This window comes from Macaca thibetana, chromosome 4, assembly GCF_024542745.1.
Source record: "Macaca thibetana thibetana isolate TM-01 chromosome 4, ASM2454274v1, whole genome shotgun sequence".
Taxonomy (NCBI): Eukaryota; Metazoa; Chordata; class Mammalia; order Primates; family Cercopithecidae; genus Macaca; species Macaca thibetana.
In genome coordinates this window covers 138,016,899-138,031,253 of record NC_065581.1, presented here as the reverse complement: position 1 = coordinate 138,031,253, position 14,355 = coordinate 138,016,899, and the positions used below count along the sequence as shown (strand labels likewise).

The 14,355-nt window shown below is 37.1% G+C and overlaps 1 protein-coding gene across 4 annotated transcripts in view; it reads right to left on the bottom strand.

Annotated features, from left to right (window-relative positions):
- ECHDC1 (ethylmalonyl-CoA decarboxylase 1) overlaps positions 1–14,355 on the bottom strand; it is a 56,156-nt gene that overhangs the window by 30,771 nt on the left and 11,030 nt on the right. For all 4 annotated transcript variants that reach the window (XM_050788715.1, XM_050788716.1, XM_050788717.1 and 1 more), the window contains 2 exons: positions 11,896–12,117; positions 8,110–8,252 (listed from right to left, as the gene is read on the bottom strand). In XM_050788715.1, the coding sequence (XP_050644672.1) occupies positions 8,110–8,252; positions 11,896–12,117 (365 nt within the window). The remainder of the gene's footprint in view (positions 1–8,109; positions 8,253–11,895; positions 12,118–14,355) is intronic.

The following is a 14,355-nucleotide window of genomic DNA, read 5'->3' as shown; positions in this document are numbered from 1 at the left end:
GCTAGTAGTAGTACCTATTTTATTAAGGGAGCTAGTAATGATTAAGCAAGTTACAGCACCAAATGAGGTTAGAACAGTGTCTGACATATAGTAAGAGAATAAAAGTTATCTATCATTATTATTAATATTACTAACAATACTGGCAATAGATAATGAGTATGTTTTGGTTTTAAGTGTATCATAAAACAGAAGTTTAAGCAGTATTGGCCAACATGCCCTAGAGATAAGAAAGATTTCATTAAATTTGTCCCCCAAAGTTATTAAACCCACAATGGTTAAATGCTCTGTCCTCTCACTGGGTTGAAGAAAGCAAACAAGCCAGTAAGAGATACCTGTGATAGAGTAAGCTGTGGGTGAGGAACCAATAAAAAGCTAGACCTGCTCTATGTATAAAAGCTGGAAGCTGAGAAGTACTAAAACAAGGTTTTGAAAGTTGCTGCAGACAGTGGTATTTTCATGCTATCTGGATGATACCTGAGATCCAACCCTACTCTTCTAGATCCTTCTCATAAAACAAGGACAAGAAGAACAATGCTCAGCCAAAATGCCAAAAGGAAGGATTAACATCATATTAAGCCATGTTTACAGTGGAAAAATGCCCAGCCTGTAGAAGTATCTTATTTAGAAACATAAATAAGCCTCTTTCTTGTTTATTATATGGATTTATTAATTTCCTCAAAATACACGGAAAGGTTTAGAGAAAATTGAAATAGCTTGTCTTTTTTTTTTTTATTTTTTTTACTTTTTTAGCTAGTGTATTGCTCTGTCACCCAGGCTGAAGTGCAGTGGCATGATCTTGACTCACTACAACCTCCACCTCCTGGGTTCAAGTGATTCTCCTGCCTCAGCCTCCTGAGTAGCTGGGATTACTGGCACCTGCCATCATGGCCAAGTAATTTTTGTATTTGTAGTAGAAACAGGTTTCACTATTTTAGCCCGGCTGGTCTCGAACTCCTGACCTCAGGTGATCTGTCCACCTCGGCCTCCTAAAGTGCTGAGATTACAGGTGTGAGCTACTGTGCTTGGCCGATTGTCTATAAATTAATCAGGGTATGGAACTGTACAATAGTAGTAGCAAATACAAGGAAGTTAGACAAGAACTTTGAGGTCACTGTAGAAATATAAGGAACAGAGATCTAAGGAACAATAGATTGGGAGAAAAGTAACAAGGAAAGTTAAGGGACAAAGGAGGAGACAGATTAAGAATAGAAAGGTTTCTAAATGCCACACTTTTCCTTGAGGCATTATACCCATCCATTGCAGACTAAGCAGGTTTTATTTCCCTACGTTCTAAAGCCTATAACTGCACTTTGATTACATATTCCCTCTGAAAGGAAACTTCTTGTAGCCTACAGGACATCTGTGGCATCAAATCCAAGTCTTAATATTTAAATATATTTTTTTCTATTTTATTCCTTTGTCTTTCCCATACATAACTTTTCAGCAGGGTTAATCTTTGTGTTATCCTAGTGGATCTCCTGGCCTCTACCATCTGAACCAAGAATTACCTGCCTAATAGGGACAGTTGGAGCTCTTTTCCTACACAATAAACAAAGCATACCAAGATGCGACCGACTTCTTATGGGATCAGTTACACTAAAAAAAAAAGTGGAATAATAGATAACAAATATAATAAAATGTTGATAGGCTTGACGCTCTTATGAGTACATGAGGGTTTCACTGTATTAGTCTCTGCTTTTACCCATATTTGGTAATTTATATTAATAAAAAGCTTTTGAAAACTGAACAAATAGCAAAAACATCAAAATAATTATATTTTTATGATAAAAAAGCCATTTAATAATCACTTCCAAGCATTTTATTACAATTAGAAGGAATTATAATCTAGTTGCCAAAATTGTCATATATTTCAGTTATCTCATCATCCTCAGAAAGCAAATTCACCAAATTAAGTAGATGCTAGTGATGCATCTGTAACAACAAAGACACTGACAGACAAACTGTTTACAACTTAAAGTCATGGTAAGTTTCAGAATGTTTCAGCCATGAGGGGGAGATGCAATTATATATTGCAGCTGTAACTCATATATAACACATGTATGAGCCTCAAAAGTCCTGAGGTCATTTTAAATTTCAGCTTTACACAGATTTATAGTTCCTTCTCAAGTATATAGGAATATAGTTTATAGGAAACATCAGGAACTTTACATAAACTACTTCTAGTTCTTGTTAATTTTAATATCATAATGTGATAAACACACCCCATATGTATTATTGCAATTCTTGTATGTATTGTTACATACATACAATTCTTGCACGTATTGTTACAATTCTTAAAATTATCCATAAATATTCAAAGTGTTTATTTTTATGCTATATATTTCTTATACTGTGACTTCAGAGATTTCATAAAAGGATAATAAAGAATTCATCTACCTTATAAAATGCTTTAAATAGCCAGGTGTCGGGCTGGGTGCAGTGGCTCACGCCTGTAATCCTAGCACTTTGGAAGGCTAAGGAGGGTGGATCACCTGAGGTCAGGAGTTTTGAGACCAGCCTGGCCAAAATGGTGAAACCCCGTCTCTACTAAAAATACAAAAACTAGCCAGGTGTGGTGGCGGATGTCTGTAATCCCAGCTACTTGGGAGGCTGAGGCAGGAAAGTTGCTTGAACCCAGGAGGTGGAGATTGCAGTGAGCCGAGATCACACCACTGCACTCCAGCCTGAGTGACAGAGCCAGACTCCGTCTCAAAACAAACAAACAAAAAACCAGCCAGGCCTGGTGGTTCATGCCTGTAATCCTGGCACTTTGTTAGGTGGAGGAGGGCAGATCACTTGAGGTCAGGAGTTTGAGACCAGCCTGTCCAACATGGTGAAAACCTGTTTCTACTAAAAACACAAAAATTAGCTGGGCATAGTGGCCCATGCCTGTAATCCCAGCTACTTGGGAGGCTGAGGCAGGAGAATCACTTGAACCTGGGAGGCGGAGGTTGCAGTGAGCTGAGATTGCTGCCACTGTACTCCAGTCTGGGCGACAGAGCAAGACTCTGTCTCAATAAAATAAAATGAGATCAATGTTTTAAATAAAATAAGAATCTGATCTGAGTTCTAAGCACACTCATTGTAAAGCAGATTCACAATTCCACATTTCCTTGATGAGACTGGCAGATGCATATAGCAACAAGTGACAAACACTTGCAGTAATACTACTCCTCAGCTGTTAATCAAGATTTACTTCAGGCGTTGAAAAGAGCAGATTACTTGGAGAATGTAGGTACTAGAAAGAATAAACTTTACTAAGTGATTCCTTATTTGAAGCTGGAATAAAAACTCTCTCCATGTTTTCCTGCATGACTTACGCCAGACCAATGATGTATATATACTACATATATATAATGATGTATATATAAAGCAATGAGCATGTTTCCACTTCCATCTTTAAATACAGAGAAAAAGAATAGTGGCCATATGATCTAAAGAGGCAGAAACAACCTTCTAACTAGAAGAAAATAAGAAAGTAAAATAACCCTTCATCTTACTAGAGATGTTTTCCTAACCAGCTTCTATCAAACCCACAAGAGTCTATTATATTATTCTGTCTTTAACAGTGTCTTTCATGAACTAAGGTGAACAGTGATACAACCATTCGAGAGATGAAAAATACATATATATAGGTTGAGCTATGAAAATCTGAAATCTAAACACTCCAAAATCGAAAATCTGAAATCTAAAAGCTCCAAAATCTAAGTTTTTGAGTGCTGACATGATACCATAAGTGGAAAATTCCACAGCTGACCTCATGTACACAAACTTTGTTTCATGTAAAAAATTATTGAAAACACTGTATAAAATTACCTTTAGGCTGTGTGTTTAAGGTGTATATGAAATATAAGTGAATTTTTTGTTTAGAGTTGGGTTTCATTCCCAGGATATCTCATTATATATATATATATATATACACACATATGCAAATACTCCAAAATCCGAAAAAATGTAAAATCTGAAATACTTATAGTTCCAAGCATTTTGGATAAGGGATACTCAACCTGTATAATCGAATGACTTGCAGGTGACATAGCTAATAATTAGATCTTGGGGGAGAAAAATCTGTCTTTTCAAATTTCCAGATTAGTGCTATAACCATTCAGATACATCACAAATTTAAGTCTAGTGGGAGTGCTACAAATTATGCATCATCTCATTAATGAAAATGTTTATTAATCTCAAGATCTTTGAAATAAAAATAATAGCTACCTTTTTCAGATACAGCTCTAGTAGGCACTTTATATATATTATCTTGAATCCTCACAATAGCTCAGCAAAATATCTACAATAATCCTCATTTATAGATTAGGAAAATAAGATTTAGAAAGATTAAGTAACTTGCCTAATCACTTAGCCAGAAAGTATTGAAACCAGCTTTCAAATCCAAGTTTATCAAAGCCAGTGTTCTGATTATCTGAAAGATTCTTTCTCACATATGCAAATAATAATCATATACTACATACAGTGGTATGAGACTTGTATAATATCATGAAAACTTTATTACCCACCTACAGCCCACATCTATAATTAAATGGAAACAAATATTACTTACTTTTTTCCCTTTCTAATTTCATTTCCTTTCTTTTTTTCTCCTAGAAGATGTGGTAGAGGGGGAAGGAGCACTGAATTCATGAAAAACAGGTTCCTTGTAAGATTGATAAAGGAAGATGATAGCATTTTTACTCTATCAGGGTAATTCAAAAGCATATTTTTAAAGTTGTTACTACTTCTTGAACTTTACTATGTGCCAGAACTAGGTGCTTTATGTACATACCTCATGTAAAACTTCTTATCATGAGATGCTAAAGAGCTTCCACTTAAAAGCATTCAAATTCTTGCTGATTTTAATGATGACCATCTTTGTTCATTGCTAATCTTCCTGTCCTTCATTTTTTTCAGCCCTTCACACTACTGCACCCTCATCTTTAAAAAGTGAAACAAATAAACAACAATAACAAAAGTACTAACTTCATATGACTGCTAAAAGAAAAGTGATGATATTGAATTTGATCTATCATCTTTGTTTTTTTTGTTGTTTTTTTTTTTTTTTTGAGACGGAGTCTTACTGCGTCGCCCAGGCTGGAGTGCAGTGGCGCGATCTCGGCTCACTACAAGCTCTGCCTCCTGGGTTCACACCATTCTCCTGCCTCAGCCTCCCGAGTAGCTGGGACTACAGGCGCCTGATACCACGCCCAGCTAATTTTTTGTTTTTGTATTTTTGCAGAGACAGGGTTTCACTCTGTAGGCCAGGATGGTCTTGATCTCCTCACCTCGTGATCCGCCCACCTCGGCCTCCCAAAGTGCTGGGATTACAGGCATGAGCCACCGCACTTGGCTGATCTATCATCTTAATATTATTAATTTATATTACCTATTTAAAATGTTATAGTAGCTCCCTCTAGCTTACAAAGCACTTTAGAATAGCTAACTCAATCCTCAATAGATTTTAGTGAGATAGATTTTATATATCCCATGGAGCTAAGGCTAAGAGGAAGCTGAGCAACTTTCTCATTTAGTTGAGTGGCAATGAGTAGCAGACCTATGTCTAAACCCAAGACGTCTCACTCTGCATTAAGAGCTTTTCTTGATCCTATTATAGTCACAGGTAGGCTCAACTAACCCAGGAATGTGCTATATCAATGTACTTGAAAAAAAGAAACACCTAACACCTAGATCTTAGTTTCTAACACCATCCTCTACCATTTTCCATAACCAGGACTCCTTGAAGAAATCACTCATTACATAATTGGAGCAGGGAAAATATAAGATTAACTTGGAGTATCTTATAATACTAGAAAGTAAGGGAATACTCAAAAAACAAAAGGATGTGTCAAAGGAAGACAGGACTTTGGGCCTTTGGTCTTTGGGCTCCCAATGGCCAAAGCTGGAACAATTTGAGCAACAAAATGAATAATGAATATAAAATAAATATCCATGAGTGCATATTGATATAAACAACTGAATAAATAAGTATATGAATAAATGGGGGAGAAGACCCAAATCCCCCTTACATAAGAATAATGGACATATATGTCCCCCCTCCAGGAGATGGAATTTATTTTCCCTTCCCCCTTGAGTGTAGACTAAACTTAGTGACTTGCTTCCAAGGAGTGGAGTATGGAAAGTAAATTTAAAATAGAGTAACCAGGCAAACACTACCTTGGCCAGGTGACCAAGGTTAACATCATTAGTGATAAGTCACCTTGACAGCATATTCCCTTGATGTGATGTGATGAAAATAGAAGCTTACCTCTGGTCTTTCTCTCAGAATCCCACAACCCCAGTCTAATATGAGAAAAACACCGAATTCCATTTGAACGATATTCTGCAGAATATCTAACTAGTACTCTTCAAAACTGCCAAGGTCATGAAAAACAAGGTAAGCCTGAGAAACTGTCATAGATAAGAGGAATCTGAAACATGACAGCTAAAGGTACTGTGGTATCCCGGATTTGATCCTGAAGCAGAAAAGAGGCACCAGTAGAAAAAGTACTGAAATATGAACGAAGTGTGGAGTTTCTTTTTTCTTTTTTTAACTACTTTGTTGAATTATCATTATCAGGTAAAAAGCTGTACATATTTAATGTATACAACTTGATGAGCCTGTGGACAAGTATACACCCATTAAACCATCACCACCATCAAGGCCCTAGACATATACACTACCTCCCAGTTTCCTCCCACCCCTTTTATTATTATTAATATTAATTTTGTGTGTATGTGTAACAAGAACACTCAACATCAATCCCTGCCCATCCCCACCACCAAGCCCCTGACAATCACCATTCCAGTCTTGGCTTCTCTGAATTTTACTTTTTTTTTTTTTTGACAGGGTCTCACTCTGTCACCCAGGCTGGAGTGCAGTGACACCAACATGGCTCAATGAAGCCTTAAGCTCCTGGACTCAAGCAGCCTTCCCACCTCAGCCTCCCAAGTAGCTGGGACTACAGGTATGTGCCAGCAAATCCAGCTAATTTTTTTATTTTTTTGTAGAGACAAGGACTGGCTATGTTGTCCAGGCTAGTGTTGAACTCCTGGTCAGTCAGGCAATCCTCCCATCTCAGCCTACGAAAGCACTCATATTATAGGTGTGAGCCACCATGCTAGGCAGAGTTTCACTATTTTAGATTCCATATATAAATGAAATCATACAGCAGAGTTTCATTAATAGTAAAGTACCAATGTTGGATGATATGGTTTGGCTCTGTGTCCCCCAACCAAATCTCATGTCAAATTGTAATTCCCAGTGTTGAAGGATGAAGGAGGGGCCTGGTGGGAGGTAACTGGATTGTGGGGGTGGATTTCCCCCTTGCTGTTGTGATAGTGAATGAGTTCTCATGAGACCTTGTTGTTTAAAAATGTGTGGCACTTCCCCCCGCCCTCCGGCTCCACCATGGTAAGATGTGCTTGCTTCACCTTTCCTTTGCACCATAACTGTAAGTTTCCTGAGGCCTCCCAGGCATGCTTCCTATATAGCGTGCAGAGCTGTAAGTCAATAAAATGTCTTTTCTTCAAAAATTACCCAGTCTCAGGTAGATCTTCATAGCAGTGTGAGAACAGACTACTATATTGGTTCATTAGTAACAACAAATCTATGTACCACAGGAATATGAGACGTTAACAAAAGGGGAAACCGGATGCAGGGTGCATAGGAACTCTGTATTCCATGTGCAACTTTTCTGTAAATTTAAAATTATTCTAAACTTAAAAATATTTTTAAAAAAGAAATCAATTCACCTTAAAAATAAAGAGACAAAGTGGGGCATTTGAGGGGGCTGGAGCAACATTAACAGCAAGAGAGAGAGAGAATCCCTCCAAAATATCTAACACAACTGAGAGTGTTCTGCTAAACTAGAAATTATAGTAATTTCAAAGCTTTTAACAAGAGCCTTTTGCAGATATACTACTAATAAAACCTCAGAATCATTTGCTTGTTATATTGTTCCTCCTATAATTCTAAAAAAGAAAACAAACCAAAATATCCCTATAATCCTTTGAAAGTTATTAAAGTCATCATAATAACCATTAGTAAAATATAAATGTCACAGTCATACATGTCTAATAAACATGTAGAATCTAATGCATAATTCATATAACACTTGCCTCTGGAGTTCCTAGTGATTTCACAGCATTCAGATCAGATCCTGAAGAGAAAGTATTTTTTGCCCCACGGACAATGAGGCCTTTCCCCTCTGTCCAATTTTCCAATTCAATTACTTTTTCCAGAAGTTGTAGCATCATAACACCTGCCAGAGATATCACAAATATATGAAGGTGACTGGAAAAATAGAAATAATTTATAAATCATAAGGTGTCAAGCATACTCTTAGGTCCTATATTTTATAAATATTTACTGAATGTCTATCAAATGCCTACTGCACTGGCACTATGGAGTATATAGGAGAGATATATATGGCAGGCCCTGCATTGTAAGTGTAAATTTATTATGTCTCTCTCTCCATCTATCTTAAGAAATCACACAAATATATGATTATGTAGAAGAATAAGAATATACCATGCTGTCCTAAGAATAAGAAAATGATATGGTAATAAGAAAAAATTATTTCTTAGGGTAGAGACAAGACATAGACCTGACTTCTCAGCAATACATGTCTCAGTCAATAAAGCTTTATGGGTATAACATGACTGTGAGACTTATGATACATTGGACACACGGTATACAGAACAAAGTGCAATTCCTATACTACTGACATCAGAATAGGATGTTAGTTGAGGAAATGAGTAATAAATACCATCTTTCTCTATGGTTAACAAACTGTCCTCTGAGGGGCTTGAGGCATACGATGGAAGTTCTTCACAGGCCTACCAACCATTAATTCTATGATTTATAGATTGTTACCTTGATATCACTCCAAAGTTCTATTAGAGCTTCTTTATAATAGACAAATTTAACACAGGAACAGCTGGGACTGGCATTTTAAGATCTAATCAATAACTTTTAGATATGCTTATCTTTGGTGATCTTCCAAGTTCATACAGTTCACGGTTTTCAACATGACTAGTTTTATTTTCCTCTGCCTAGGCAATGCTTTTAGAAGCCAATGTATAAAGATCATAACAGAGGGTTAAAAACTGGCAAAAAATTAGTACCACAAGGTTCCAAAACATGGCCCCATTAAATTATGTACACTTCTTTGGAATATAAATCCCACAATGTCAAAAACTTATTTTCTTTGCCATTTTCTGAAGTAACCAGGAGTGAGGTGGTTCCACAATAAATGTTATATTAATGGTACTAACTCACAAATGACTAACGTAGCTATTCTTTCTTATGGCTAATTATGACCTACAGTCATGCATCAACAATATATCACATATACTATGGTGGTTCCAAGATTAAAACAGAGCTAAAAAATTACTATCACCTAGTAACCATCATAGTCATTGTAATGTAGTACAACACATTATTCACATGTTTGTATTACAGCTGCCTATAGTATTCGGGAAGTAACACACTGAATAGGTTTGTAGCCTAGGAGCAGCAAGCTATTTCATATGGTATAGGTATGTAATAGGTTATGGGTGTAAGTACACCCTATAATGTTCACACAATGACAAAATCACCTAACGTATTTCTTAGAATGTATCCCCATCACAAAGCAACAAATGACTGCATTTAAAACTGTAACCCTTTCCAAGGATGTCCTAGATGCTTCAGAAATATCATTCTTTTGTTTCAAGTGATTTACAGTCTAGTAAGGGAAAGAAGAAACCCACACTTTTAGTATAAGAATAAATCTGTATAGGTTAATATGCATCTTTAATCATTCATAATATTTAAGCTTCTTAAAAACAGATCAGGTGCGGTGGCTCACACCTGTAATCACAGCACTTTGGAGGTGGAGGCAGGCGGATCACGAGGTCAGGAGATCGAGACCATCCTGGCTAACATGGTGAAACCCCATCTCTACCAAAAATATTAAAAAACTAGCCAGGCGTGGTGGCAGGCACCTGTAGTCCCAGCTACTTGGGAGGCTGAGGCAGAAGAATGGCATGAACCTGGGAGGCAGAGCTAGCAGTGAGCCGAGATCGCACCACTGCACTCCAGGCTGGGTGACAGAGCCAGACTCCGTCTCAAAAATAAATAAATAAATAAAATAAAAATAGTTAAATAAATAAACAATGCTGGCCTTTGTTTTAAAACCTTTCCTATGGTGCTGATTTTTTTTAACCCTTTCCTACGATGCTGAAACGCTGGCTATGAGAATAAGAAAAATCCATACCAGTAGTTTACTATTAAACTAATCTTTGCAACTTCGCAAAGTAAACCTCAAAAGATGGAAGAGACCTTAAAGAATATCTAACTGAATGATTTTTAAACAAGGGCCCTGAGTGCTCATTCATCCTGTCTCAATCCAACTTCACCAAATATCATTACCCAAATCAAAGCACGACTCCTTTTATTAGTTTTATATATTATGTATCAAAATAATATTTGTTTCTAATTGAATGAAAAATTATTTGTAACTTTTCAGAAACAAATCATCACTATTGATCCAAATTTAACCTTCTAGAGAAATTTTACCTTTCAATTTCTATTTTTCCTGGACTAGTATTAAATTGGTTTTTACTCCCTAAACCAACAGAACATATAGAACTACAGAGTCTCATAAGGTAGTCAATAGTCACCTGTATATATTGAGCACTTGATATGTGGCTAGTCCAAATTGAGATGTGTCGTAAGTATAAAATAAATATCGGATTTCAGAGACTTAGTGTGAAAATAAAAAGAAAAATACCTCATAATTATTAGATTAGTGACATATTGAAAAAATATTTTGGATATACTGAGTTGTAAGTGAATTGTTAAAATTAATTTTACCTTTTTTTATTTTTTTAAACTATGGCGACTCGAATATTTAAAATTGCGCATGTGGCTCACCTTTGTTTCTTATATTATGTTTCCATTGGTCAGCAATGGTACAGAGAAATCTCTCTGAATTCTGATAAGTGGAGAGAAAAGTCATCTTGGGTTTAAAGACTCACCACTGGTAATTTACAAAAAGTTTACAGACTATTGAATTATGTCTATAGTACGACTGTATATAAAGTAGATATATGAAAATTTTGTGAGATTTTCTAAGCCCCAAATTTCAAATGCTACTAAAGATTATAATCATGAAGTGCATAACTGAAAAGGGGAGATTAGTAAAATCAACTTGAAAATAGGAGTGGTGAATATTCAACAAGGCTACTCATTAGCTGTTGCATAACATAGTTGTAGCATAATTCAAATTTGAGCTTCAGCAAAAATTACAAAGTACCACATGTCCTGCATCTTCAGTTCTCTTAAATATAAAATTCTTATGTGCTAAGAGTGTTGACTAGAAAATAGAAGGCATTCACTAGCATCTAAGAGTTAGGGAAGAGTCCACAGCTAGACAAGTGCCGTTTTTCTTCTGTAACCATTGAATTAAAAGGTTAAAAACTAACACTGATTTTATCTCAATTCATAGAAAAAAATTAAGCTAAATAATTCTTTTCATTAACAGGCTTTTCTCTTTAGTTTCAGGAACTCTTTGAAACCTCTTCCTCCTTGTTTCCTAGAAGAATTAGCTGAAAACAAAGAAGTTATTAAACAGTTAATGAATTTCAATGGAAAATATAATCAAGATTAATTTAGGTTTCCTTTTTATTATTATCTGTATTAATGAATTTTCTGAAAGCATTCAAATATCCATAATTACTAAAAATTACTTAAAGTGTTTCTGGTTCATATTACAGAGTTGTTGTTTTTGTTATTTTTTTCATGTTCTACCAAGAGTACCAGGACTTTAAAACATTCTGTCACCAGAGCAAGGATAAAAAAATATGTGATAACGGGTTAGATTTAGTGTCATTCTTCAGGAATAAAAAGATCCCTAATACCTGAGAAGGCATTCATTTTACTTGGATTGTTCAGAGTAAGAATGCCAATGCCACTGTCTTCTTTCTGAAGGTCAATGGATCCACCAGGAAACTGCTGAAGTTTTTTTTTCACTTCTTCCTCATAAAATCCATGGGATGTACTATAAAGTGACAATCCTGTTTGATGTAGCAATTTTGTCCTTCCAGACAGAGAGGATGTCTTCAAAAGACTTTTTGCCATTTCTGGAAAAGAGAAATAAGTATGCAGTAGTACAGATGAATAGGCACTCATTATGTGTTAATAGGCTGTAGTAATGGACCCTTCTGTGGAACTGGGAGTACTTCCCATTTCTTTCTTTCTCTTTTTTTTGAGACAGAGTTTCACCCTGTTGCCCAGGCTGGAGTATAGTGGAACTCTCTCAGCTCACTGCAACCTCTGCCTCCTGGCTTCAAATGATTATCATATCTCAGCCTCCTAATTACCTGAGACTACAGGTGCCCACGACCATGCCAGGCTAATGTTTGTATTTTTAGTAGAGGCAGGATTTCACCATGCTGGCCAGGCCAGTCTCGAACTCCTGACCTCAAATGATCCACCCACCTTGGCCTCCCAAAGTGCTTGGGATTATAGGCGTCAGCCGCCCCGTCAGCCGCCCCGCCTGGCCACTTCCCCATTTCTAAAAGCACTCTTTCAGGAAATGATCAGTACAGAATTCCTTTCATTTTTCCCGCCTTCTCAAACCAAATAATTCACAAAGCATATCATTTCAGTATATATCACTGAGAGACAATTGCATAATTTCAGTATATTTACTGTGTTCTAATACAATAGGAAAGCTTAGAAAAAATGCTGCTCTGTATTTTGCACCATCTCCTGCCTCCAGGTAGTCTTTTGCATCACATGTTTCTTCATTCTCCAACTCTTAACTTTTTCAAAATCTAAGAATAAATAGAGTCCAAGTGTCCCTTTGGAAACAGCCTCTATGCAGAAATGCTACAAGAGCAATCCCACTCTCTAACAGAAATTTTATTCTTAACATTATTCTTACTTTCTGCAAAGCTTTCAGGCAAAAGGCTGGAAAGGGTCCTAAGAAAAATGGGGAGGGAAATACAAATGTCTGTGTGGTTTTTCTGTTCCCCAAGGTTCTGTCACTCTTCTCCTCTTATTCTTTCACCTCCTGAGTAATCTCTTCTCTGCCCATAAGCTTTTCTTGCCCTACTTAAACATTATTGTTGATACAAGACTACATTCAGAAAAGGATACAAAATATAAGTTACAGTTCAATGAATTTTCACAAGGTGAATGCATTCTAGTAAATAGCACCCAAATCAAGAAACAGAACATAACCTGAACTTCACAAGATTCTCTGTGTCGCCTTTCGGTCAAAACCCCTCAAGTAGGCCTGGCGCGGTGGCTCATGCCTGTAATCCCAACACTTTGGGAGTCCGAGGCTGGTGGATCACGAGGTCAAGAGATCAAGCTCATCCTGACTAACACGGTGAAACCCCATCTCTACTAAAAATACAAAAAATTAGCTGGGCGTGGTGGTGGGCACCTGTAGTCCCAGCTACTTGGAGGCTGAGGCAGGAGAATGGCGTGAACCCGGGAGGTGGAGCTTGCAGTGAGCCGAGATCGCACCACTGCACTACAGCCTGGGCAACAGAGCAAGACTCCTTCTCAAAAAAACAAAAACAAAAACAAAAAAACCCTCAAGTAAAAGTAACTTCTTGACTTCTAATACACAAGACTACTTTTGAACTTTATATAAATTGAATATTATATATTGTGTGTCTGGTTTCAATTTTATTAACATCCATTAGTGTTATGTGTAATCAGAGTCTAAATAGCCCATTCTTCTCATTGCTGTATTCTATTTGTGAACACAAAATATCTGAGACAGGTCTCATCGCAACCAATTCAGAAAGTTTATTTTGCGGAGGTTAAGAATGCGCCCAAGACACAGACTCAGGAGGTTCTCACCATACATGCCCAAGGTGGTCGGGGTACGACTTACTTTTATACATTTTGAGGAGACATGGGACATCATATGTGTAAGATGTACACTGGTTCTGACCGAGCTAAGACAGGACAACTCTAAACTTCTAGGGGGCAGGGTGGTGGTGGGGAGGGGACAGGAGGTAGATGTAGGCGAGGTCTTCCAGGTCACAGGTAGATAACAGACAAAAGGTTGCATTCTTTTGAGTACCTGATCAGCCTTCTACTGAATACGCAGTTTAGTCTGGCTCAGTGAATCTGCATTTTCACATAAACAATAGGGCAGAGGAAGTAATCAGATGTGCATTTGTCTGAGGTTAGCAGAGGGATGACTTCCTTTTTGCAGGCAGGGGAGGGGTGTTTGAGCCAGTCTCTCCTTTGTCGCATAGGCTGTATTGCAGTGGCACCATCTCCACTCACTGAAACCTCAGCTTCCCAGGTTGAAGCGATTCTCATGCCTCAGCCTCCCGAGTAGCTTGGACTAC